We start from the raw sequence: 25,232 nt of genomic DNA, 5'->3' as shown, positions 1-25,232 counted from the left end.
GAGATACTGTCCCAGATAGTGCACAGCCACCTCGATGTCCCTCCCTGCCCTCCAGAGAGGGTGTCAGCAAGCCAAGGGGATGGTCAGTGGAAGGGAGGAGGTGAGAGGTGGGTGGATTGGTCCCGGCTGTGGCAGCACCAGCCTCTGGGAGCAGAGAACACAGGGAAGGTGCACTGGGAGCAGGGCTCTGCTCCCAGGAAGGATGAGGCGGCTCCAAGGGGAGTTTGTCACCAAAGGGTGACTGCTCCCAGGACGCTGCGGCTTCCCCTCCTGGCACAGCCTCTAATTCAGGTGTCTCGGGGCCGTGCTGTGCTGCACGTCCCGGCCCGGTGCTCTGACGTGGCTCAGCAGCATTTGTGGCCTTGTGCAACACCCAGGTCACACAGGGTGACCCAGAAAGGCCCGTGCAGGTGTCAGGGACAGCCACGGCTGGCTGGACACCCGGCTGGGGAGAGGCGTGTGCTCTTCATCCTCGGGTCGTCTGCAGTAATCCATGGGAAATGCAGGGAAAGCACGGATAATCCCATGTACAAAGGGATGGGACACGGCTGTGGGGACAGAGCACGGTGGCACCGTGCCCACGGAGGTCCCCAGCTGTCGCAGCTGTCCCAGGTGCGCTTTGGGACACGGCCTCCGCCGGCAGCAGCGGCCCGCGGCAAGGGAAGCACGAGGGTTAATGACAGCCCGGACAGCTAATTACAGGGCAGCAATGAAACACGCAAAGCCAGCCCGAGTATCGGGGCAGTGCCAGGGAGCCGCGGGCCGGCTGCGGGGCAGGCTCCGCCCGGGAAGCCGTGCGGGGGAACCGGAGCATCCCGGGGACTGCGGGACACGCCGGGCACGGGGCGGCCGTGGGGCAGCGGGGGAGCCCCGCCAGTGGGGCACGAGAAAACGGGGAATGACAAAGCCACCATGGACAGGGACGGCCGAGGAGGCTGTCAGCTCTCCGAAGCTCAGCTCGGGGCCACCGGGGGTCCCTGTGGGAGCTCCGAAATCCTCTGTTCACAGAGTTCCCTGCTCCATGGACAGAGAAGCTGTGCGGGGAGCGAGGCAGCGGGACCGGGATGCGGAGGAAAGAGGCGGAGCTGCCCCTGCCCGCTGCAGCGATCACCCGGAGGGATGGATGTCCTGGGGCCGGGAGATGGATGTCCTGGGGCCCGGGAGATGGATGTCCTGGGGCCCGGGAGATGGATGTCCTGGGGCCCGGGAGATGGATGTCCTGGGGCCCGGGAGATGGATGTCCTGGGGCCCGAGGGATGGATGTCCTGTGGCCCGAGGGATGGATGTCCTGTGCCCGAGGGATGGATGTCCTGGGTCCCGGGGGATGGATGTCCTGTGCCCGCGGGATGGATGTCCTGGGGCCCGAGGGATGGATGTCCTGGGGCCCGGGGGATGGATGTCCTGGGGCCGGGAGGGATGGATGTCCTGGGGCCGGGAGGGATGGATGTCCTGGGGCCCGAGGGATGGATGTCCTGGGGCCCGAGGGATGGATGTGCCCCTGACGGGGTCACCGGGGACAGAGCGGCGGAGGACGGGCAGGGGGCAGTCCCCGAAGGCCGCAAAGGAAGGAATGCGAGATCACTTCGCACCGGGGACCGGCACCGGGGACCGGCACCGGGGACCGGCACCGGGGACCGGCACCGGGGACCGGCACCGGGGACCGGCACCGGGGACCGGCACCGGGGACCGGCACCGGGGACCGGCACCGGGGACCGGCACCGGGGACCGGCACCGGGGACCGGCACCGCCCAAGCCCCGCCCCCTCCAGCCGGCCCCGCCCCTGGCCCCGCCCCGTGTGACGACAGCGCCCCCGCCGGCTCTTGCATCACTCCCCGGCCCCGCCCCCCAGTCCCCGGATGAGGCGGCCCCGGCGGCGGCGCGCGCTGCGGCGGCTGTGACAGGGGATGCGCTCCGGTGAGCGGCGGGGTCGGGGCAGGCCCGGGGGTCCCCGCGGTGGCCTCGGCGGGCCGGGCCCGGGGCGGCGGGCGGGGGGCGCGGGGCGGGCGGGGACGGGGCCGGGGGTGCTGCGGGCCCCGCTCCGAGCCGCGATTGGCTGCAAATTGACAACGGGGCAGGGCCCGCCTCCGAGCCGCGCCATTGGCTGCGGGCGCGCCGCCGCCATCTCCCATTGGCTGTGCGAGCTGTCAGTCACGGCGCGGCCCCGCTCGGCCGCCGCCCTGCCGGGACCTCGCCGGGTGCGGGGCCGGCCCGGCCGCAGCGAGCTCGGAGCTGCCCCGGCCCGGAGCTGCCCCTGGCCGCCGCTCCGCCGGCCTCCGCCCCGAGCCTGGGCGATTTTCAGTCACTGGCAGGGAGCTGGACGCGTGGTTTGCCTCTGTTCTCGTGAAATCCTGATGGACCCTATGCCCGGGGCACAGCGTGTTTTTTAGGAAGAGATCCCTCCCGGAATTGGTGATTGGAGCGGGCAGGGCGGTGGTGGTGGAGTCATCATCCCTGGGGTGTTCAGGGCAGTGCCCTGCTGGGTGACACGGGCTGTTAGCTCACGGCTCCATCATCTCACAGCTCCGTTCCTGTGGTTCCGTGCTCTCCGTTGGGTGTTTGGCAGTGATGGAGGGAGGGTTTTCTCCAGGGAGGGTGTTCTCGGGGGTTGTCATCCTCTCCGAGCGCACAGAGCCCTGCCGTGCTCTGTCTGGAGGTGCCCAGCCCCGAGCAGCCCGTGGCCGGGTGATGAGCGTGACCCGAATTGAGCAGACGTGCTGGAAAGGATGCGGTGACGGGAGAGCAGAGCCATTCCCCGAGCCTGCCCTCAGCCCGGTGCCTCCCACCGACCCTTCCCTCTCCTTCCCGGGGAGGAGGAGAGCTCTGCTCTCCCACCCACAGCCCAGTCTGCGCTGGCAGTGACTCAGGCCTTCTCTCCCCTCTGCCACTCTCCTGACTTGCTCACAAGTGCGGGGGTGGAGGGCACTTCTGGATGCCGGTGGCATTTGTTGCCTGAGAGGTGGTTAAATACAAGAAACTGCTGTAGAAGAGTTCCTTGGATACTTCAGGAAAAAATTTTTTCTTCCTTTACCTTTTTTTCCCACCCCCACCCCCCCGAGAAACAATTCCTGAACATTGCGGAGAGCTGGTGGCCTTTCCAAGGTCAGTGTTTTGTTAGAGATAAAAGTAACTGTAAGGGGAAGAAACTGTCCCAAGGCAAAAAAAAAAGAGCCTCAGAGGCTTTTAGATATTTTGGAAAGGGGCTGCCCAGGAAGGTGGTGGAGTTCCCATCCCTGAAGGTGTTCAAGAAACTCCTGGATGTGGCACTCAATGCTCTGGTCTGGTTGATAGGGTGGTGGTTAGTCAAAGGTTGACTTGATGATCTCAGAAGTCTTTTCCAACCTGAATGATTCCTGTGCTTCTATATTTATTTATTTAAATGTCAGTTTGATGTGTTTGCGGTGTGACTGCACAGACAGGCTGGTTAATGGTGCCAGTTAACTGTGGCTGCACAGGATGTGGCAGAGGTGGGTAAATAGTGTGGATCTGGGATTAACAGTGTTAGGTCTGCCCTGGAAGAGATCCCCTGTCCTGTTTCCTGGCTGGGTTGTGCATTTCTATATTGTTGTGTATGTGGAGGCAGAGCCCAGGCGAGAAGATTTAATCCCACTTGTCACTGGGAGTCCCAGAAGTGAAGGAAGTGTTCAGAGGCAGTGCTTGAGTCAGTGTTTGAGTTGCCTTCCTTCCTTCCTTCCTTCCTTTCCAGGGGAAAACCCTCTTTTTGTTTCCCCTGACTCTTCACAGTTTGCAGGTATGTAAGATAATTCCTCATTTGGTGGAGAAGGACAGAGAAGAGAAAGGAAAATAAGAAAGTGGAGAGAAAGCACGAGACTGATGATGTCTGTGACCTTGGTGTCACAAGGAATCTTGTCTCTGGAGATGCTGCTGGCAGCAGACTGCCAGGAAGTACAGCAACAAAGTACAGTTTATGCCCTCAGTCCATTACTGTTGGTTTTTTGAGGTGCCAGGAAAGTCAGACTGAAGAAAGGAAATGATATTTTTTCAGCCCTTGATGTTTGTGACACCACAAACATAATCAAGATAAACTGGGGAGTGTGTTCAGCAAACTGCCTGCACTGCTGTGCTGCCCTGACCCCCAGGCAAAGCCAGCCAGACCCAACAGAGCAGATTTTTCATGATGTGGTTGTGTCCCTCGAGGGCTTTTCTGTCCCCACAGCTCAGTGGAAGGTTGTGCTGGTTCCTTCTCCTGATCAACATAGAGTTTGGGGGGTTACTTTTAATATTCCTGTTGTTAAGTGCTCACTGCAGAGCCCCTCTCCTCTGGGGGCTGCTCTGTGGTGCCATTTTGGGGGGGATTTTTCAAATCCATTTTACCCCCCCAGCACTGGTGGAACTTCAGAGATGAAAAAGCGACAGAATTCATTCAGTTCTATTGGCAGAAATCTATGCTGAGTGCTTTTCCCTTGGAATTCCTTGCTCATTCTGTTGTGTCCAGAAGCATCTCTCCCTCTGGCCACCGCCTTCCCAGGGAGGTGTCACAGGGATGGATTGCTGGGGCAGCAGGGAGCTCAGGCTCTCAGGTAAATAAATCACGGCTGCTGGGTGGGGTGCCCTGGGATCCCTCAAGGTTTGAAGCAGGCAGAGCTGGAGAAGGTGGGGTGATCCCCAGAGGGGTTCAGGTCCGTGGCAGCTGCCAGCCTGGCGTGGGAGAGGATCAGAGCTCCTGCTGCCTGCCTGGCACACCTCACCAGCCTGCCTAGGGGGGAGAGAGGCTCAGGCAGTGACAAGCATATCCTTTCCAGAGCCTGAATTTCCTTCCCAGTTTGCTGTGCACTCCTCTCTGTGTGGATTCATCCCTTTGGAGTTCCTGGGTTTGGAGCTGGGAGCAAACTGTCCCCGTGCTCAGGCCAGGGTGTTCTGGGACATTCACAGCTCCAGGAGCCTTTCCTTCACCTCTGCAGGTACTGAACCTGCAGCAGGAACACCAGCCTCTTCTTTTTTAGTCAGTGAGGTTACTTGGGAAGGAACACAGGTCAAATGTCTGAAACTTCCCATGTTTGTGAAAGCAAGATATGTTTTTTAATAGGAAATTCTGATACTTTTGGTATTTGTAGCTTGATTTCTGAGAAGAGGCTTTTTGCATAAGTGCATTTCTTCTGGTTTCAAGGCTTCTAACCCAGTGCTGGCTCACTCTTCAAGGGTTTTCCTGTGACTGGATATCAAATATTCACCAGACAGATGAGTCTTGGCCATGTGGTGTAAAGCAGACATGTTATATTTGATTAATGAGGCTGTTGAGATAACAAGGCTTTGCTGTGTGCTGCTTGCTTTATCTTAAAGCCTTTTCTGAATTTGGCACCAAGTTCCTACAGGTAGGAATTGGTTATCTCCTGTCTCCTGTGCTGCCCAAATTGGAAATGCAGGATTTCTTATTGCAGCAGAGCAAGGAGCGTTGTGCTGACGCTGTGCTCGGTGACTTTCTTCTCTTCCTGAAAGCTCCCGTGCTGCTGTTGTAAGAGAGGAGGAGGCATTTGTTGTGGTTCACTCGAGAACATTCAGTTCAAAAATAGAACTGCAGGAGAAGGTTCACTTCCCAGAGGTTCAGTTTCATCCCAGCAATGGATGCAGGCACACATCCAAAGGCGTATGGAAATCCGCCGGCTCCTATTCCAGCATGAGCAAAACAAGCCCAAATTGATCGGTGAAATCTAATCCACAGCTTCTGCTTGTTTGTTTTGCATCTTCCAATAAGACAGTGCACGTTTGCTCTGAGTTTTGGCTGAAGTGCTGGGCTTACCTTGCTTTGAGTTTTGATTGTGTTTGCGGGGAAAAAATCGAGAGCTTCAGGAGCTGGAGCTTACCTGTTGGTCCTCATGGTTTGAGAAGGTGAAGAATGATGGAAACAAGATTTATTCTGCTTTTCTGCCTGTGAATCAGCAAAAAGGGGGAAGAGGAAGAAGAGCTGGTTGTGGACGGTCCTTCCTGCTGTGGGTGGCAGCCCTGGGTGGTGCCAGCACTCAGGGACGGCGTCATTGCCTCTGAGAAGGGGGGACTGGCAGCCAACAGGCACTTGGACATTTTGTGATAGCCACACTGGGTTGTTATCTCGAGAACTGAAGGCCACATGTGAGCTTGGCAGAACTTCTTGATCCAGTCCTATTTGAGCTGGTTGCTTGTTTAATTCCAAAGGTCAGTGGACTTTTGTGGTGCCTTGAAGGGAGGGGGGATCAGCCAAGCATAGCTGGGGGAGTTCAGCCCTGTGCTTGGTCCTGTTTGAGTGGCCTTGCTTTTGCTTCTGCTTAGTTTTTCATGTTTGGTGTCTGAAAATATTGGGCAAATGGGGTTGTGAGGAGGAAAGCGGAAAAATGTGCAGAAAAACGACCTGTTCGTGAAGACCAAGTAATATTCCTTCTCTTTATATGGCAGTATTTATGAGCTGGTTTTAAATGAGACAGTGTGAGGCAATTAAAATCAGGAGGAATTCTTTCTGCAGCCACTTGAGATGCTGCAGGTACATCCAGGGTGAATTACAGTGCTCAAAGTCATCCCTGGTGTGACGTGTGAGGGACTGAGTGACTTTGAGAGCAGGGAGGAGTGGATTCCCCACTGTGGGAAGGGGTGGGTCCCAGCTGAGATGTCGTGTTGGATTTCAGGCTGAGTGTTTTGGTCTTAGATTTCATCCCAAGCTTCGCTGCAGTCTCCCGTCACATGGAGAGCCCGGGAAGCTTTTTTAAGGTACCGTATTACGCTTCAAGCTGTGTTTGTGTTTTCATGGCTTAGCTGGTAGGTGGTTCCAGAGAGATTTGGGGTTGGCCTTGAATGCAAGATTCCTTAAATTACTTGAAAAATAGTCTGCATGTTAGTTGGGTTCCTTCTGGTGAATTCTTGAGCTTTTGGCTCTTGTGATATCCGGAGGATACTGCTCCTCTCATTTGAAGGATGCTTTTGAGGTGGGAAAACAGATTTGTGCTGTATAAACCCCTCTGGATTTAGACAAGTTCTTAACCTCCACTCTGTGGTTTTTTAGAGTCATTGCAGTGTGGAAAAGTTCTTCCCTTTTCACAGTGGAGAGTTGCTGTGTCCTGCTGACTTTGTTGGGGGGGGCTTGAAAGGAGCCTTGGTGTTTTGAACGTAGTTCTTGTCTGGGAGCAGCTTTGGAGCTGGAGCTGTGCCCACGGAGCTGTGTTTTCCCAGGGCACTGTGTGAATGCTAAGTTGTGTTGGAATGAATTTGAGTGGGCAGCAGCATAAGCCTGCTCTCATTTTCCCTGGAAGACGCTGCTGCATTGTCTTGTCTGCTCCCTGAAAGCCTCAGTGTTGTTTGTCAAAGGCTGGATTCTGCAAGTGCCACGTATGCAAAGGAGCCCTGAATAGGAAGGGCTGGCCGTGCTGGTTCTCAGCTCCTGACAGAATTCCTGGGGCTGGGACAACAGGCTGAGGCAAAGCAGTTTTTGTTAAACTCGTGGTATTCCGTGGGCATCCTCTCTCCCACACATGAGATGTGTGGAATTGTCTGGTTGTGTTCTGATAACTCCTGGGATTTGCTCTCTGCTTGCACAGTCCATGTTTTTGTGCTGTCATTCTGAGGGAATGGGAAAGGGCTGGTGGAGTGAAGGATTTTCCCGTGGCCACGTGTGTGCTGGGAGCAGGATTGGAAGCTGTCAGCATCTCCCAGCTCCCAGGTTGATATTTTGGCTGTGAAGCATCGTGTTTGTAGGGTGTCTGTGTGCCCTTCTCCTGCCCCCCATGGGAATACAAGTGCTAAATAGCAGGATAGGGATGCTGGAGCTCAGCAGTGCAGGCTGGCATGGCATCTGCAGCAGGGTTTATGCAGAGCAGTCAGCAGGTCCCAAATCCCTGCTGATAGCATTAGGGATGGTGGGGAACATGGAGCAGGGGCAATCATGAATCATGACCTACCACCCACTTCACCAAGGCAGGATGAGAGGGCTGGAGAAGATCTGGGAGCGTTGGGAAGGAGGAATGCCTGCCCAGGGCCTGAATCTCCTCCCACCAGTGTCTGAAAGGAAAAGGTGTTTGGACAAGGAGTGGGGGGCAAACACACCCCCTGTCCTTGGGAGCCCCAGGCAACCCTTCCTGTTCTTGCAGGGCTGCTGTGCTTGCAGGGATCCCTTGGATGTTGATTTCCAAGGGTGTGCCCTGTGTGAGCAGACAGGAAGGAGTCTTGTGCCTTATCTTAGCTACTTCTAGGAAATGATGTAAGATGCCTCCTTGTACAAGGTTTTTCCTTTCCACATCTTGAATTTTACTGACAGCCAGCTTGGCTGCTCACCTTTTGAGCTCAGCCCCTCTGGAGCTGTGGGGGCTGAGCCTGTGTTGTGCTTTATCTGATTTATTCTGGGATGAATGTGCGCCCTGCTGGTCAGAGCCTCTGCACTGTGCCGGTTTAGAGCTGTGCAGGGAAAGGTTGGAGGCATTTATGGAAGGCTTGGATCAGTGCTGGACAAGAGCTGTGGACAGCACCCGGCAGTGCCTTGTCCTGGCACTGGGAATCACTGGGCACAGCAGAGCTTTGCCAGGTGTCTGCTCCCCTCCGAGCTCCCAGCAAGGAACTGCAGGAATGGGCAGGAATCCTCAGCTCCACATCCACAGTCTCTGCACAGGGCTTGGAATTCATCCCTGTGGAGTGACTGAGCTGCCTTGGTAATGGCTGATGCAAGTGCTCCCAAAGAAAATCCTGTCTGAAATTTGTGGTGGGAATGGCTCCACAGCTGCTTTTCATTTGCTCAGCGCAGGAAAGGAATCACCATCCGTTCTCCTGGGCAGTGGGAGGACCTGAGCCATGACACATTGGCTTCTGCAGTAAAGCTGTGGAGTTAAATAAACACAATGTGAGATTGGAGGTGTTTTTGAGGTGCTTGGAACCCTCTGGATAAAGCTGCTCTTGGCTTGTGGCAGCTGCAGGCTCAGCTGGAGAGCCAATGTGCCAGTTCTGCCTCGCGGTGTTTGGCCTGGCTGCCCTCTGACGAAAGCATGGGATTGTTCTGGCCCACTTTTAGGTGTAAAAAATGTGGGTCACTGAGATACAGAACACATCAGTGTGACAATTTTAGCCTGAAGGGACAGAGAAGTGATGGCTGTTAGAGTGTGAAAGTCAGGACTTTTAGATCAGCTCTTCTGATCAATGGGCTTGGTGCAGGCGTTGTTCACAGCCTCTGCTTGGAGCACAGGGGAGGTTGGGTTCACCCCACTCTTTTTCTGGGTGGTAAGGACAGCATTTGAGGCTTGGCTTTTTGAGGAGAAAAAAAAAAATGCCTTAAAGAGCTGTGGGATTGCTTGGGGAGGGCTCAGGAGGTGCCTCTCCTGGCTGGGGTCTGAGCAGTCCCCTGGTCCTGCTCTGCATTTTATCTCCTTCATCACCTCTCAGACCTGAGGCCTCTAATGTCCCCCAGACCATAGAAAACCATACAAAAAGTGTGTTGGGTTGTGTTTCTTGTGCTGGCTGATAGCCAGGGGAGGTCCAAGAAAGGAGGATCTTCATGGAGAGGGCACAGCAGTGCCTTGGTGTGGGAAACTTCTCCGGACTCCTCCAGGCTGGGAACAGTCCTCTGTGACATCTGTGGGAGAGGCTGATCTTCCTTGTGTCTGTTTGAGGCAGCACAAGTACCTGGATAATTCCTGTTACCTGCATGTGACGCAAGTAGGAATTAGCCAGGACTTGCTGCAGGAAGAAAAAGTTGAGTTTTGATCTCCACACAGAGCTGTTTGTAGTTACCTCACTTGGAGTGTTCATCCTCCTTCACTGCTCACCTCTGCAGCTCTAAAAGCAGCTCTAGTGCAGTCACTGTGTGGTGGCAGGAGGCAAAATCTGTTAAAAACATTTAATGAAGTAAAGTGGAAACTGGTAGCTGTAAATTCGAGTGTATTCCCAGCTGTGGGCCTGAGTGGGCTTGTGGCACCAGCTGGAGTTTTGGTGGCAGGTACAAAATCCAACAAAAATTTCTGGGCTCATTTCAGGCTGCTCCACAAGCACTTCCAGAGGCTGGGTAAAATCCTGGGGCTCGTTGGGGCAGGTCTGTGTGCTGGATGAGCCCTGGGCAGGATTCTGGACATTCTGGGTGTGGGTGCCACGTCCTGGTGCTGTGGCTGAAGGCCAGGATTGAGCAGAGGTTTTTGAGGTGCTCTGCCTGGGTTTGTCCTGAGTGTATTCCTGTGTTTGTGTCCTGCAGGTCGTGTTGATCATGGACAGTGAAGAAATCCCTACTTTTTCGAGTCCAAAGGAGGAAACTGCATATTGGAAAGAGCTTTCCTTGAAGTACAAACAAAGGTATTGTGGATTTGCAGGCTGAATTTGGTTCTTAATGATCTGAACAATGTTTAATCTATTCCTTTTCAAGACCACACCAAGATGGTTATTAGATACTTTAGAGAAAACTTGTGAGAAGAGAATTCTCTGGAAAGGATTTCCAGCTTTAAAATTTCCATTTCTGTGGGAGCTGAGTGTTTCTTGCCCAGTGTCACCATGCCAAGAACTGCAGGCTATGTTTTGAGCATGTTTGAGCAAGAGCAGAGCCTTTTATGATCATGTGCACCTTTGTGTAATTAAAGTGCTGCCTTAAGTGGTATCTTGATATTTTATCATAAGAAGGCACCTTTGGGCTTGCCTTGTATCATTCCTGTTCCCTCAAGCTTCTTGGAGTGGAATTACTGGTATGAAAAGTGGCTGATTTGGTATCTGCTGCATTTTATTCAAGTGTTTCATAGCTCCTGGTCCTGCCTGCACCAGTGGTTTGCATCTCTTAGGGGACACAGGGCTTTTTGTTACCAAAAGTGCCAAGAGAAGCTGCTCTCTGGAGTAATGCTGTGCATCTGGGGGATAGGCTGAGGTTTTTTTGGGGTTAAATCCCTCTCAAGCCCTAAGAGCCCAAGGTCCAAGTTGGTTTTTTGTTTGGTTTGGGGTTTTTTGGGAGGGACATGTTGGGAATGTGGAGGCGCCTGTCCTTGTGGAGAACCCTAAGCTGTTCCAGTGTGTCAGAAATTCCACCTGAGACACCACTGGATGTGTTGTTGCCTAAAGCCTCAGTGGTTTTCTCTGCTGCTTGCTCAGGGCTGAGCTATTACGTGTGGTAAAGATGCAAATTTAATAAGCAAAGTATGTGGAGTGGCTACTTCTAGTATTTAATAACTTGTGGTGGTATGAGGTAGGCATGTCCTGCCTTCCTGACTCTGCATGATTTTTACAAACTTTAATTTTCCAGCTAGTGCAAAGGTGCAGAAACTGTTGTTCTCTCTTCAGTTTCTGACCACAATCTGGTTAAATGTTTGCTTAATTCATTGTCTGTTCCATAAAATCTGCCAGCAGTGAGAGCTAATGGAGCACAAAGTGCTTCTCAGGCTCCCATAAATCCTGTAAATAGCTTTGATCCACACAGGCATTCAAGGTGGCTGTTGGGTTTGATGTAAGAGAATTCGTTTCCTTCAATAGCTTAGCTTAATGTAATTTCTCTGTTTCCTCATTTTTCTTTTCCACCTTAGAGGTCTATGGATGACACTTAAGTGTTTTAAAACTCGGGTTTTTTCAGCTTTTTATTTTAGAGAGGTGCAGGCTCTGATTTAACTTGGGAGATGTTGGATTTTCCACTGATGAAATCTTCTCCTTGCAGCTTCCAGGAGGCTCGTGAAGAGCTGGCTGAATTCCAGGAGGGAAGCAGGGAATTAGAAGCTGAGTTGGAGGCACAGCTAGTGCAAGCTGAGCAGAGGAACAGAGATTTGCAAGCAGATAACCAAAGACTGAAATATGAAGTGGAAACATTAAAGGTAAGTCTTCTCTGTCGTAGTGTTGCTTTTCCTTTCAGCTACATCTTGGATCTCATCTGGGCTGCTCTTGGGCACTGAATATCCAAATAAAAAAGGAGTTGTCTGGTTAAGATCCACACTGAAGCGTGGCATGTACCCCAAATAAGGCCAGGGACATTTCTGGCAGAACTTTTCTTGTTCACGTCATGAAACTTCCTCCTGGAGTTTGTGCTGGTTTGAATTCCTGGGGCTTTATTTGTTCCACAGGGAACATCAGCATAGCAACAGGGGTTTTGTCAGGCCACTGCCTTGTCACCTTTCTTTGCAAACCAGTCTTTTTGCCCTCAGGGTCTCCTTGGTTTTATGAGACCCCAAAGAAACCAGAAAATGGGTGATTTGTGCACATTTCTCAGGGAGTCTCCACGTCCATTCACAGCCATGTCTGTGGAGCCAGGAATTGCTTAAGGAGCTGCATGTGCAGAAAGTAGCTCTGAATTGATGCCTCTGTGTTAACAAGTTCTTGTCTCTCTTGAAATCTTGCAAAAGCATCATTTTGGGCAGTCTTGGCTTATTTAGTGAAGACAGAGGTTAGAAATTCACTCAGTGCAAGGAGGATTTATGGGATTACTTTGTGTCTCCAGTCTCAGCTGTACTTGCAGGCTCAGGATGTGTTTCATGAGGTCAGTAGTTTCTCCATAGGCCCAAATCAGTGCCCTCAGAGGGTGTTTGGCAGTGAATTCTTCAGTCTTTTGAGGCTGAGTTTGTGGGCCTGGAGGTTTTGTGACAGATTTCAGTGGCCCATTTTTGCCAAGGGACACATCTGAGCATTTCTGGTGTCAGGGTGGGTGTTGTCAAGGCAGAAGCACAGAAGGGGAGGCTGTGCAGTTGCATTTTTCTCTGCCTTCCTGGAGCAGCTGTCAGTGCAGGCTGTGGGGAGCAGATGCAGCCATGCATCCCTCAGAGGCAGCTGGGATTTTGTACCATGGCCAGCTCTGACATTCACAGCGTGTTCCTTCTCCCTCTCCAGTTTCTCCATGCTGCAAAGAGAGTGATGCTTCTTGTCCCCTTTTCCTGCCCATGACTGGCCAGTGCCAGCAGCTGATGTTTATCCCCCTGTTCTTTGTTTCAGGAGAAGCTGGAGCACCAGTATGCCCAGAGTTACAAGCAGGTGTCGTTGCTGGAGGATGACCTGAGCCAGACAAGAGCCATCAAAGATCAGCTGCACAAATATGTGAGGGAGCTGGAACAGGCCAATGATGACCTGGAACGTGCAAAGAGGTGAAGGCTGCTAACCTCCTCTTCCCTTCAAGTTTGCACCCCAAAGATCTTTTCTTTGCTACTCGGCTCAAGCATTTCATTGTTCCTGAAAGCTAAAATAACAATCAGAAAAGCCTCAGACACCCCCAAGACTTTGCATTCTTTGAGCAGTGCAGTTGCCCCTCATCATCAGCAGGAAGGGCAGTGTGGTTTGTGCTGCTGTGAGGAGCAAGCCCAGAGCCAGCCAGGCCACGGCACTGCCCTTGGTACCCCCAGCTGAGTGACTGATGTTTGTGCTCCTGCTGCCTCAGAGCCCCTTTGAAGTCAGGAGCTCCTGCTTTCCATAGTCCCTGTTAAATCAAACAGGCCAAAGGAGTCTCCTGGTCCCTTGCAGAACAGCTGGAGGGAACAATCCTGCCCTTTCCAAGTGCCTGGAATGAGCACTGGCTGCTGTGGGAACACCCAGTTTGGGAGGAGGTCATGCTTCCCTTCTGCTGAGTGGGAATTCTGCCATGGATTCAGGGAGAGCAGGAATGAGCCTCTGGCTATCTGCAGAAACATCTGAGAGCTGAGGCCCTGTTCCCACAAGGCTCATGAGTAACTCCTGACACTGATTTTGGGAGGAGTTGGGTCATGGGCAGTGTCCCAGTGCTCTGCTGCCCACCTTGGCAGAGCCCTGGGAGCCCGGCCCCACTGGGAGCTCTGGTCAGTGCCCAGCTTTGGAGCATGGCTTGGGGGAAAAGGAGCTGCCTGCTCTGGCCTGGCTCTTTCCCACAGCTTTGGCCCATCTCTGAGAGCCAGATGCTGTCGTGTTCTTCTCAACTTTTTCTCTCCTGTTTTTTGGAGTTGATTACTCCTTTCTAAGGATCATTTCCCTGGCCTTCAAATGCTTACCTTGAACATAGCCCTGCAAACATTTACCTTCTGTTATGCTTTTGAATAAGCTTTTATGCTGGCTGAGCTGAAGAACCTAATATTCTGGATTTTGTTTCTAGGGCAACAATAGTTTCATTGGAAGACTTTGAACAAAGGCTGAACCAAGCTATTGAGAGAAATGCATTTTTAGAAAGCGAACTGGATGACAAGGAGTCATTGCTGGTCTCTGTACAGAGATTAAAGGATGAAGCAAGAGGTATGGCTGGTCTGGTTGGTTCTGGCTCCTGGTGCAGGGTTGGTTTGCTAAAAGAGATGTGCAGCAAGCAGAGCTCATGTTTCTGGAAAGCTTCACATGATGAGACTTGAACTGAATGCTTTAGGTTTTACTAACAGTGTGTTCTTTGTATGTCCAGTGTAGACAAAAAGAAAAATTTCCTCATTTAGGATAGAATTAATAATAGACGAATTTGGGATTTTTAACACAAAAATACTCTGTTCCACAGATAGAACTGAGGAAGTTGCTTCAGAAGTTCCTCTTGCTGTGGGTTTATAGGAAGGGAAAGCACAGGAAGTGACAGGGAAATACAGGATAAATGACCAAGTAACTCTTAAAAAAATCTCTCCTGTGTTCCTTCTGGGCCCCTTGGAAGTTACCTTAAATATATTATTTAAGATATTCTGGTAAAGGCTGTGTTTAGACCTGTGGGAGATGTTTGGGATGGTGTTCTGGGATAAGTTCTGGGAGTTGGGAATTCCCCAGTGCATTTCACATTGAGGATGCTGGGGAAGCATTTTAATGATGTTGTAAACTGATTTCTCTAACTGGGGAAGTGATCTGCTCATAGGCCTGTGCAAGCCAATAATGTATTTTAGAGATTGGTGGTTTGCAACTTTGTTCTCTAAATGAAGCTTTCTAAAATATTTCCTGGTTTAAGGCCTGGACCTGAGTGTAAGAACACACCTGACAGCAGGCTGGGATTGTTTTGTTGTTGGTCTCCTTTATGAATTTTTTTTAAGCGAGTTTGTGCCCCAGAAATTGGGAGCTTTATTGGAAGCGCGGGGATTTTGTAATAAATATGAAGAAAGAAATTTTCTGAGGAAGTATATGTATTGTAATTTGAGATTAGGGCAGTAAAACTGGAAAAGCCAGCAAAACCCAGAGGACTGTTTTCTAGAACACTGGAACAATCAGAAAAACAGACATCTTGTTTCTTAGATGAGTCATTTGGACATTTTTAGCATTTGTGAGTTATTCCCCCTGGCAGCAAGCAGGAACAGTAGCCTCTGAAAGAGCTGCTACAGTCAAACTCAAATAAGACATTTCTGATTGAACAGCCTCAGATCCTTTTCTGGGAGCCCTGACAGATTTTCCCTTCAGCTTTGCTGTTTTACCTAAAATCAATTCTAAATATTTGTTACAACTTAAAAGCTGTGATGTGCAGTTAATTTTTGCTTTTGTACCAGATTGAGGCAAGGAATAGGAGATCTGTGAGATCTGTGAAATCTCCAATTGCTCTGCCCAAAAAGGAACAACTCACTTGTAATGTTTGTTTGCATCTTTCTGGGGACTTGAGAGATCCATGGTTGGGCTGTGCTGGATGTTCTTTGTAACAAAAAGCTGTGGAAAGGGAAGGGACAGGGTAGGGATAAACTTCAGTCTGGGGAGGGAGGTGAGAATAAAACCAGGCTTTTCTAATGCCCAGGCTTTTCCCTGTCCTTTGGACTGCCCTCCATTCTGTTCCTTCACTTGTCAGGGCATCAAGGGTGCAACCCTTGGACTGCCTTTGGCTTGTGTGGGTTATTAACTGGGAGAAGAATGTAGGGAATGGGAAACACAGGAATAGGTGTGAAAAATATTGCTCTGTGTTTCCAAGCTGTGTTTGAGCAGGAGCTGGGCTCAGCAGCAGCAGCAGCAGCAGCAGCTCTTTGTGTCCAGCTGCAGTTTTGGTGACTGCAAATGGGGAGAAATCCTGGGGCAAATCAGCTACCCCCATCCAGGGACAGGAAGCTGAGTGCTCCCTCCTGTCTGGGATGGGATGGGATGGGGCTGCTCTGAGAGGTGTCCCCACTGCTGGAGGAGGCAGCAGCAGGCACTAACCCAGGATTGTTGGGAAGTGTCTCCTGCTGCCCTTCCCAAACGTTTGTGACAGAATCAATCACTAATGTGGGATTCTGTGGGTTTTTCCCTTCTCTCCACCCTCAGACCTGCGGCAGGAGCTGGCTGTGAGGGAACGGCAGCAGGAGGTGACCCGGAAATCAGCACCCAGCTCTCCCACTCTGGACTGTGAGAAGATGGATTCAGCTGTCCAGGCCTCTCTCTCCTTGCCAGCTACACCCGTTGGAAAAGGATCAGAAAATAGTTTTCCTTCCCCAAAAGGTATCATCCATAGGAATGGGGTCTGGTTATGCTCCTTAAGGAACGTGATGTGGCTGTGGGGGTGTGGAGCTCACACATTTCACGGGGTGTGTTGGAGTCCCAGGGCAGCTGTGTCAGGAGGCAGCAGCATGGAAAAGGACAGTGAAGCCTTGACACTGCCTTTGGGGGCAGGCAGAGCTTTGCACTCTGCACTGGGTGCCTGCTGTAGAGCCCTGAAGGTATTTGGAAATGCAGGGAAGTGCAGGGACTGATAAATGTGCTCAGATGTGCAGCAGCAGCGGTGGGTGAGCATGGTCAGGAGTTTGGAGTCTGTTACCACATTGACTTCCCAGGGGTCCTGTTTCCTCCCTGAGGCAGTGGGGTCTTAGTCCATCCCCTTTTCCCATCTGGAAGGCTCTGGACAGTCACAGGGATTAATACTTGATTTTTCAGATGAGGAAGAGTGGATTCCAGAGGGAGCTCTGGCTGGATTAGATGGATTGCAGTCAGTGGCCTTGTAGATGGAGAGTGCATGAACTCTGCTGGGGGGCCTAATGGGAACCAGGGCAGTGGGCAGGAATTAAGCTTTATCATTTTCCCTGGCTGTGATCCTACAGTTACTGTGGGTAACTGTACAAAATGTCTGCAGCAAGATTGTGGATATGTTTGTTGGTTTGTTTTTTTTTTTTTAATGTAGAAGCTGATTTATTTTAATTTTTGAAAAACCTGAGCTGTGGAGGAGTGAAATAATAAGATGTGTCTGTGTTTGCAGCTATACCAAATGGGTTTGGTACCAGCCCACTGACTCCTTCAGCTCGAATATCTGCACTCAACATCGTGGGGGATCTGCTACGGAAAGTGGGGGTGAGTGCTCTGAGCTCTCCTGGGGCTTCTGTCCTTGTGCTCCATCACAACACAGCCTCAGCCTGTGCTGGGTACATTCTGCAGCTGCCAAATCATCCACATTCACTGCTTAGTATTTGATAACTCCTATTATTTTTTTAATTATTTTGATTTTTAAAGCCTGATCCTATGGTTCTGATCCAGTTTTGAGGTGACAAAATTCATATTTGAAATAAAAATTTTTCAAGTGTTGGGTTAGACTCTGCCAACTTGTTCTTAACTTAACTGGGCCTGCAGCTTCCTCTGTCTGGGCTGCAGAGCTGGAGCTCAGGCCCTGGGTGAGGGAGGAGCTGGGATCACCCTGCCAGGGTCTCCTGCGGGGAAAGCTCCTTTCCCATGAAGATCTGCCACAGATACTGAAAGAAAAACCAGCCTGGAAACCTTTGGTAAGAAAGTGGGAAAATAAATGAGGAGAAAGCCAAATGCTCCCATCTGTGGTTGGTGGGGAAGTGAAATGCATGAGCCTTTAAATGGATTACAATGTAAGCAGGGAAGAAGTGCTTTAAACATCTGCTGCAGTGTTGTTGAGGACCCAGGATTTCCTCTTGGAAGAAGAAATGACTTTTGGGCTCCCAGGAGCCTCTCGATGCGTGGTGGTGGTTGGTGTGTGAGTGGAGCATAGGGGAGCTGTGCCTGCCTGAGCCTGGGCCTGGCAGGAGCTGCACTACAGACAGTTGTTTTAGCAAAGTTAGACACGAAAAATTGCCTGGCTGCTCCCATTTGGAGGCAGTGAGCTCAGCCTCGGTCTGAAAGGGCAGCAGGACAGCTCGGGGTTAGCAGTGACACGTTCAAAAGGGGATCATTGTGAGGAAGAGTCTGCAGGGGATTTAGGGAGCTTAGTGACAATCCCATGTGATTACTCTGCGAGGACAGGAAATGCCAAATAAGCAAGCTGCTCTCCCAGCCTGCCCTGAGCCACAGCTCGATTCCAGCTCCAATTAGAGGCTGCTCAGGTTCTTTGGGGCTTGGCTGTGCCTCATCCCAAGCCTTACACTCCCCATCCCTGCAGGAAGTTTCCCCTCTGCTTTCCTGCCCACAGCTGAGACAGGGAGTCCCTGGCTCAGACCACACTGCCTGTGGCCAGGGGACAATCTGTGACACCCAGAGTTACCTGCAGCTGCCTGTAAATCCATAATTCCTAAATCCATGGGTTCCTGGGAGGCTGCACAGGGCTCACTTACCTGTGCCAGCATGTCAGTGCTCCCTTAATGGAATATTCTGTGCAGAGCAGGACCAAACTCCACGTTTGGGGAGATGAATTTCAGTTTCCAGTGCAGCATTTGCAATGTTCTGAACCCCCCTGTGCAGTGAGGGGGTGTAGTGAGTAAGGACTTTCTGCTACACCAGATGGAAATTCAGGATAAGGGGGATGATCAGATGGTGGCAGAAAGGGCAGGTGATGTTCTGGAGTAAAGGAGAGAATCAGGATGTTGCTCCTCCTTCCAGGAGTCACTGTCACTTTACAGAGGTGAAAAAGATCTCACCAGGCCTGTTTGGAAGGGTGGCAGTGAAGCTTTAGAAATTGACTTTATTTTGCAAGGCAAGATTAAAGAAAGAAATTCCAGGAGGCATTGTCCTGGTGAAAAACCCAACTTTCCAAATGCAGTCTTTCTCAAAGCTTGAGGATTCTGCTTTAGGCTCTCAGTCTTCTGATCAGCTCCAGGCAGCTGCTGAAGCAAGGAGTTTGGGTAACTTCTGCTAGGATTTGGCTTCCTTATCTTGGGTAATTATTTCAGAGTTCATCTGTTCTAGAATCTGAGCCCTCGTGGAGCTGAGTAATGTCTGGCAGTCTGCATCAGCATCTGTGTGTTTCCTCTGTGGTTGGGTGACAGAGGAAATGACAGCTTTGTTCCCATTTTTTTGCCAAGGGTGATCATACTGGAGTCCTGACCATGGCAATCTTGGGCTCTTGAGCAGTAAAATACTTCCCCTTAATTATTACCTTTCTTTTTAATTATTATTCTTTCCCTCCCCTTTCACAGGCCTTAGAATCCAAACTAGCTGCTTGCAGGAATTTTGCGAAGGACCAGGCCTCACGGAAATCCTACATTTCAGGGAACATCAACAGCGCCGTGATGAGCAGCAACGGCACAAAGTACCCACACCCAGGGCACACCTCCTTCTTCGACAAGGGGTGAGTCAGGGCACAGCTCTGCCCTCAGCCAGGGCTGTTGGGGGCACCTTTCATGGCTCCAGGCCAGCACAGCTTCCATCCTGCAGCAGAAACACTGGTGGAGCAAAGTCTGCAGGGCATTTCTGTGGTGCAGAGAGAAAAGCAGGTGTGGGGGCTGGATCCTGCCTGGTCTCTCGGTGTAAGCAAGCCTGGCAGTGAGGAGTGGGCCCTCTGGGAGCATCTCGGGAGCAGAGGAGGGCTTGGTGTGCTCTGGGGAAGTGCAGAACGTCGCCTGCAGAGTGCCTCAAGGCAGCTGAGGGCAGGCAGGGATGTTCCCTGGGAGGGAGGGAGGGAGTCCTGGGTGCTCACACCTCCTCTGGGAGCTCAGGGATGAGCCACTGGGGTGGAATTGTGGCTGCCGAGGGTGGCTCCTCCCTGCTGAGAGCCAGCCTCGGAGCCAGGGATTGCTTTCCTGGGAGCAGGGACCCCGTGTGTGTGCCGTGCTCAGAGCTCCCTCTGGGATGTTGGGAATGCTTCTGCAGGAGCCTTTCCCTGGTTCCTCCCAGCACAGTGCCCTGGGGGTGTGCAAGGTGGAAAGCACAGAGTTCTCCAGTGGTACTGAGCACCCTCTGTGCTCCCTGCGTGTCTTCACGTTAAACCTCAGTGCAGTTTAATGCTGACATTCAGCACTTCCTCAATCTTACATTTATTTTAGAGAATGAAATGAGCTGTTTCTAACCTGAAAGTACCAGAGCAGCCAGCTGAGCTTTCCTCATTCATCTTCAGTGGGGCTGTGTGGGGAGCAGGGCAAGCTGCACCTCCGAAACTGGCAGTGAGAGCTTCTGGAGCCACTGGTGTTCACTGCTTTGGGAAAGGAAGAATTCAGAGCTCTGAAGTCACGTGCAAATGAGCCTTTTGGGCTGTGTGTGCTGCAGGGCTGAGGGGGCTGTGCATCCCCCAGCAGTGCTCCTGCAGCTCCAGGGAAGTGCTGGGGAGGGATTATGGCAGCTCTGAGCAGGCAGCGTGGCTATATTGAGGTGTGGTGTGACAATAAGCTGATTGCTCTGTGGGGTGGGGGTCACTTATAATTATGCAGACTGTCATCACACTCCTCTGCAGGGAGGAGCAGGCTGAGGCTGAGGAAGGCTTAGAAAGCCTGCTGCAGCAGAGCTGGAGGTGTTAGTGGACAGGAAAAGGGCTGGAATTGGTTCATGTGCTTATTGCAAGTTGCCAGAGGTGCTGCATGGCTCCACTGTCCTGGTTTTGTCCCCTGTCCCTGTGTGCTGCTCCCAGGCTGTCCCTCAGGCACTCTGCTGCCCTGCTCTGTGCCCAGGAGCTGCTGGCAGTGCCTGTGCTGTGCTCCAGCTGTGTGCATCCCTGCTGGGGAAAGCCTGGCTGGGAGCTGGACCCAGCCAGGGCAGCCTGTGCTGGCTGTGCCCTGACCCAGGGGTGAGGGTGACCCTGACCCAGGGGTGACCCTGACCCCAGTGTGAGTGTGACCCTGACCCAGGGGTGAGTGTGACCCTGCTCCAGCTGTGACAGCTCCAGCCTGCAGCCAGGAGCAGCTGGTGGCTGAGTGGTGGGGTTGGCTCAGAGGTAACTCAGCCATGCCCTTACAGCTCTGTTTGTTTTCCTCCTTCTGCCATTCCCTTGGTTGAAACATTTGAGCGTCTCCAGCTCCTGTCAAGGTCCTGCTCTCGGAGGGGAACAGGGCAGCACTGCTTCAGGGTGGCCTGGAGCACAGCAGGGCTTGCACCAAAGTTTGGCTGCAGAGCTGGGGGAGTCAGGCTTTACCTGCTTGTTAAAAACTCAGTGTCTGGTGTAAGATCAGTCTCCTGCAGATTTGCCCTTCAGCAATGTGCAGGTTCTGTCCAGGTGCCAGGGAATGGCAGAACAGCACCTGAGGATGGTCCTCAGGATGGATACTTGGTTTTTGCTGTTGTAATTATTGTTAATTGGTTGTTAATGTCCAGGAAACAAAACTGCTCTGGGCTCTGCAGGGCCCTGGCACTGGGACAAGCCAGCCTGAGGTGCTTCTACCCCTTCCTGCAGTCATGAATGCCAGTGTCCTCACAGCTGATGGTTATTCTTGGTTATTTCTGTGAATCCCTTGGGCTTTGTTTTCATGAATGAGCTGAAGTTTAATGTAAGAAGTGCCTGTGCTCACACACAGCAGTCAGAGGTGTCTCTGCTCTGTCACCCACAGCCCTGGCCACATTACACCAGGCTGGGAAATCTGGGTCTTTTTCCTGTCCCTGATCTACCTTATTTAAACCTTATTTAAAGGTTTCCCTGGGAGAGAGGGAGCTGTGGGTGCCTGGGATGGTGATCCTGTGCCTGTGCTGTGCTGGATTGCCCCTGCAGAGCTCAGACTGAGCTTTGGTTGAACACCTGTGCTTGGCCCCAGCTGTTGCCTCAAGGGTTGTGCTCAGGAATGTCATTTTTGTGTGCATAAACTTTCCCTTTCTCTCCACTAGGCGTGAGAAGGTCATATTCCCCACCTTGGTCATGGGTAAATGAATTCATTTGCACTGATTGGCTGCATGTGGTGTAACCTGGGGCTTGGGGCAGCTCTGGGGGCTCTGGTAACTGCACGAGGTAGTTGGTAGTGCCACACACTAATGGGCCCTGATCAAATTAATGACCAAAGCCTGAGCCTGCAATTGCTCTCTCCTGACTTGGAATAAACCTCTCTGCTGCTGTGACCTGTTGCAAACATAAGCCTGAGTGCTGCTTGCTTTCTTCACCTGTTTAATCCTTCAAAGAAGTGCATGTTTCTGATGGAACTGGTCACAGCAGGGATGCAGGGGAAGCGTGGCTTCACCATGGAGTCAGTTTGCGAGGTTTGCCCTTGGCTTGTGATTTCCCTTCAGCATTTTGTGGCTCTTGACTCGCTGATGTGCAGTGGCATGGTTGTGGCTGACAGGAAAGCAAACAAGGGCACTTGTGGCTGGGAGATGGCCAGGGGCAGAGCAGGGAGGGGACAGTGTGGGTAGGGACAGCAGTGTCCCTGCTCAGTGTCACTGTCCCTGCCCAGCTCAGCTGTGGCAGCTGGAAGCACCTGGGGCAGTTCCAGAGCTGTGCAGTTCCAGGGGTGTGCAGTTCCAGAGCTGTGCAGTTCCAGGGGTGTGCAGTTCCAGGGGTGTGCAGTTCCAGAGCTGTGCAGTTCCAGAGCTGTGCAGTTCCAGGGGTGTGCAGTTCCAGGGGTGTGCAGTTCCAGAGCTGTGCAGTTCCAGAGCTGTGCAGTTCCAGGGGTGTGCAGTTCCAGAGCTGTGCAGTTCCAGGGGTGTGCAGTTCCAGGGGTGTGCAGTTCCAGGGGTGTGCAGTTCCAGAGCTGTGCAGTTCCAGGGGTGTGCAGTTCCAGGGGTGTGCAGTTCCAGGGCTCCAAGTGTGCTTTACCAGCTCCATTTTCCCTTCAGGCTAGACTCTTCAGCTCCAGAAGAATCTTCCACTGAGGATTTGTCAGAGACTTAGAGCTGAGGAAGTCTTGGGCACGAGGTGCCAAGTACAAAATACAGCTTGAAATGCAGTTTAATGAGTAATCCAAATTAGTAATCAGGGCAGAGAGTGGCTGGACGTGGACACAGAGCCCATGGCACTGCAGGGACAGGCGGTCAGAAACATCCCTGAGGAGCCACTGCAGGAACATTTCCAGCAGGGAAAGCTGCTCCTGGCTCTGTCTGCTTTCTTGGGAATCCCAGCACGAGGGTCTGGCACAGGCACCACAGAGTGCTGGGCTGGTCTGAGGGCCAGGGAAAGGGGGCAGGGGCAGGAGGGGACCTGGCTGGGGTCAATCACTGTGGGCAGGAGGCTCCAGACACCTCCCAGAGCTGCCGGAGTCTGGAGCTGGAGCACAGGAGCTTTTTCCAGCTCCTTCCTGGAGGCTTAGGCAGGACCTTTTATTGATTATTTTTACAGTTGCTGTGTTTAAGGTATTTTATTTTCCTTTCATTCTGTCTCCTACTGCAGTAATGCTGATTTCTTTCCCTTGTTTTGGTGCCTTTTCATGCTGTCACCAGAGCACGGATGGACAAGCTGCAGGGGAAGGGGGAGGCTGTGGGGGCAGCCAGAGCCCCCCTGCTCGGGTGGGGCTGGTGGGGCAGAGCCGGCTCTGCTGAGCCCGGAGGGAGCAGCGTGAGGGCCCAGCCCTGCACAGAGCCCGGGGCTGGGACAGTCCCTGAGCCCCTGGGGAGGGAGGAGTGGGCTCAGGGCTCCTCCCCTGACCCCTGACTCTTGTCTCTTGTTCCCAGGGCAGTGAACGGCTTTGACCAAGGGCCCCCGGGCCTGGGGGGCTCCCGACCGTCCTCGGCGCCGGGAATGCTCCCCCTGAGCGTATGAGCCGCGGGAGATTGGACTTGGATGCTTTTCTCAGCCCACCTCGAGAAGAACTGCTCCCGATTCCTCCCCATTCCCACCCACCCCGCTGGAACATGACCCTGAGAGGAGACCCCGAGCCCACGGCCCTCCATGTCCTCCTGTCAATACAGTTTGTTTTCTGCTGTCGCTGTAGTGGACGTTCTCTGCCCCGGCCCCACGGGCTGCCACCTTCTGCTGTGCTTGGGGACACCGAGTCCTGCTCTGCCTGGGGGACACCGAGTCCTGCTCTGCCTGGGGGACAGGCCCAGCCTCGCCCTCTTGGCTCTCCCTCTCCTCTCACTTAGGTCTGGCAGAGCCCGGGCCGCTGCTCTCCCGGCTGCCCCGTCCCCTCCCAGCCCTGCTGCTCTCAGACCTTGTGGAAGTGCCCTGGGGGAGGCCAGCACTGCTCTTGGCCCCAGCTCCTGGCCCAGGACATGGTGAGCAGCTCCATCCCCTCTGCCCTGGGGGTCACAGCCCAGCCCGGCAGCTCCTGGGCAGGGCCAGCAGGGCTGAGCTGCCCTCCCTGCCCTGGGGCAGTGCTGTGTGCCGGGGCTGTGCCCCCAGGGCTGCCCCACAGCTCCCCGGCCCTGCTGGACTCGGCCTCCGTCCCTCACCCCACACACAGCAACCCCATGGGAGCTTTAGGAAGCTGCTGCTCCCCCTGGCCCCAGGAACCCCCTGCCCATCACCCCCCGTGCTGTAGGACTGGATTGTGCAGCCTCACCTGCGGGCTTCTGTGACAGTTTGGGGCGACTGAACCTTGTGGGTCTTTCAAGCAACACATCTGTGTGGTTTCTCTGTCCATGTGCCTCAGAGTCAGTGGATTTTCAGACTGAACCAGCAAATGGAGCCAGGGTTGGAGCTGAGGGTTCAGCAATCGTCGTTCAGGGCTCTGCAGCTCCCAGGTGGTTGAGTTACAAATGCTGAGAAAAAAACCCCACTGGCCCAGCAGTGGAGGTGGGATTGTCCCTTTGCCATTAGGGTTTGTAAGGTCCTTCCTTCCTGTGCATCCTCTGCTGCATTTGACTGTTTACATTTGTTTTATTGTACATAGATTTGTAAACATAATACCTTTGCCTGAGGTCTTTGTACATAACTTGGGCTTTGTAGCTTTATTTATTCAGCCTCTCTCTGGCATGTTTCCATAGGATGTACCGTTCCACCCTGGTGCCACTGACATGATGTGGTTTCAAAAGAATGAAAACAAATGAGAGCAATCTTCCAAAAATAAAGTTCTTTTAATGTGGAATCAGTGGATTTTGCAGAACCAGTGGCCATGGCTCGTCCTTTGTCCCGGAGGGTTTTCTGCCAAGCCCCAGGGCTGGGCCAGTGTTCAGGCAATGCCAGGTTATCCCACACCCCTTCCCTTGGGAATGTTGGGGAATGGGCACTGCTGGGGCCATCCCAACCTCTGCTGCTGGCACCGAGGGGGGACATGGAATTTCAGCTGGGGAAGTGTTGGAAGCCTCCAGCTGCCTTCCGGGGGATTTCTGCCTCCTTGGAGCAGCTGGAAGGAATTTCCAGAGGACAGGAGCTGGGCTGGGGCCCTTCCCAGGCTGCTCCATCCCTTCCTGTGCCCGGGGCTGTGTCTGTGCTGCTGCTGCCGCTGCCGCTCTCCGGCCGGGCTCGGCTCCCACTGGAGCTGCTGCCCAGTCCT

At 52.9% G+C, this 25,232-nt stretch overlaps 1 protein-coding gene across 15 annotated transcripts; it reads left to right on the top strand.

Annotated features, from left to right (window-relative positions):
- Positions 1–1,766: 1,766 nt before the first annotated feature.
- NDEL1 (nudE neurodevelopment protein 1 like 1) lies at positions 1,767–24,842 on the top strand. 15 transcript variants are annotated; one of them, XM_086857105.1, is made up of 11 exons: positions 5,576–6,147; positions 6,632–6,693; positions 10,148–10,245; positions 11,582–11,735; positions 12,844–12,992; positions 13,967–14,103; positions 16,051–16,224; positions 16,976–17,067; positions 19,089–19,240; positions 21,697–21,731; positions 23,470–24,842. In XM_086857105.1, exons 2-11 carry the CDS (start codon positions 6,667–6,669, stop codon positions 23,475–23,477), a joined length of 1,026 nt encoding a protein of 341 aa, XP_086713231.1. In that variant the 5' UTR covers positions 5,576–6,147; positions 6,632–6,666; the 3' UTR covers positions 23,478–24,842. The 15 variants fall into 15 exon arrangements, 12 of the variants coding, with proteins under 12 accessions (XP_086713233.1, XP_086713230.1, XP_023794229.1 ...); XR_015277949.1 differs by lacking the exons at positions 5,576–6,147; positions 6,632–6,693 and adding an exon at positions 1,767–1,914 and having other exon boundaries at positions 21,697–22,473; positions 22,552–24,842; XM_086857107.1 differs by lacking the exons at positions 5,576–6,147; positions 6,632–6,693 and adding an exon at positions 1,767–1,914.
- Positions 24,843–25,232: the final 390 nt, after the last annotated feature.

The sequence above is a fragment of the Cyanistes caeruleus genome, chromosome 19 (genome assembly GCF_971803275.1).
Source record: "Cyanistes caeruleus chromosome 19, bCyaCae1.hap1.1, whole genome shotgun sequence".
In the NCBI taxonomy this organism is placed as follows: Eukaryota; Metazoa; Chordata; class Aves; order Passeriformes; family Paridae; genus Cyanistes; species Cyanistes caeruleus.
Note: the sequence above shows the minus strand (reverse complement) of the source record. Positions and strands in the feature narration are given on the sequence as shown.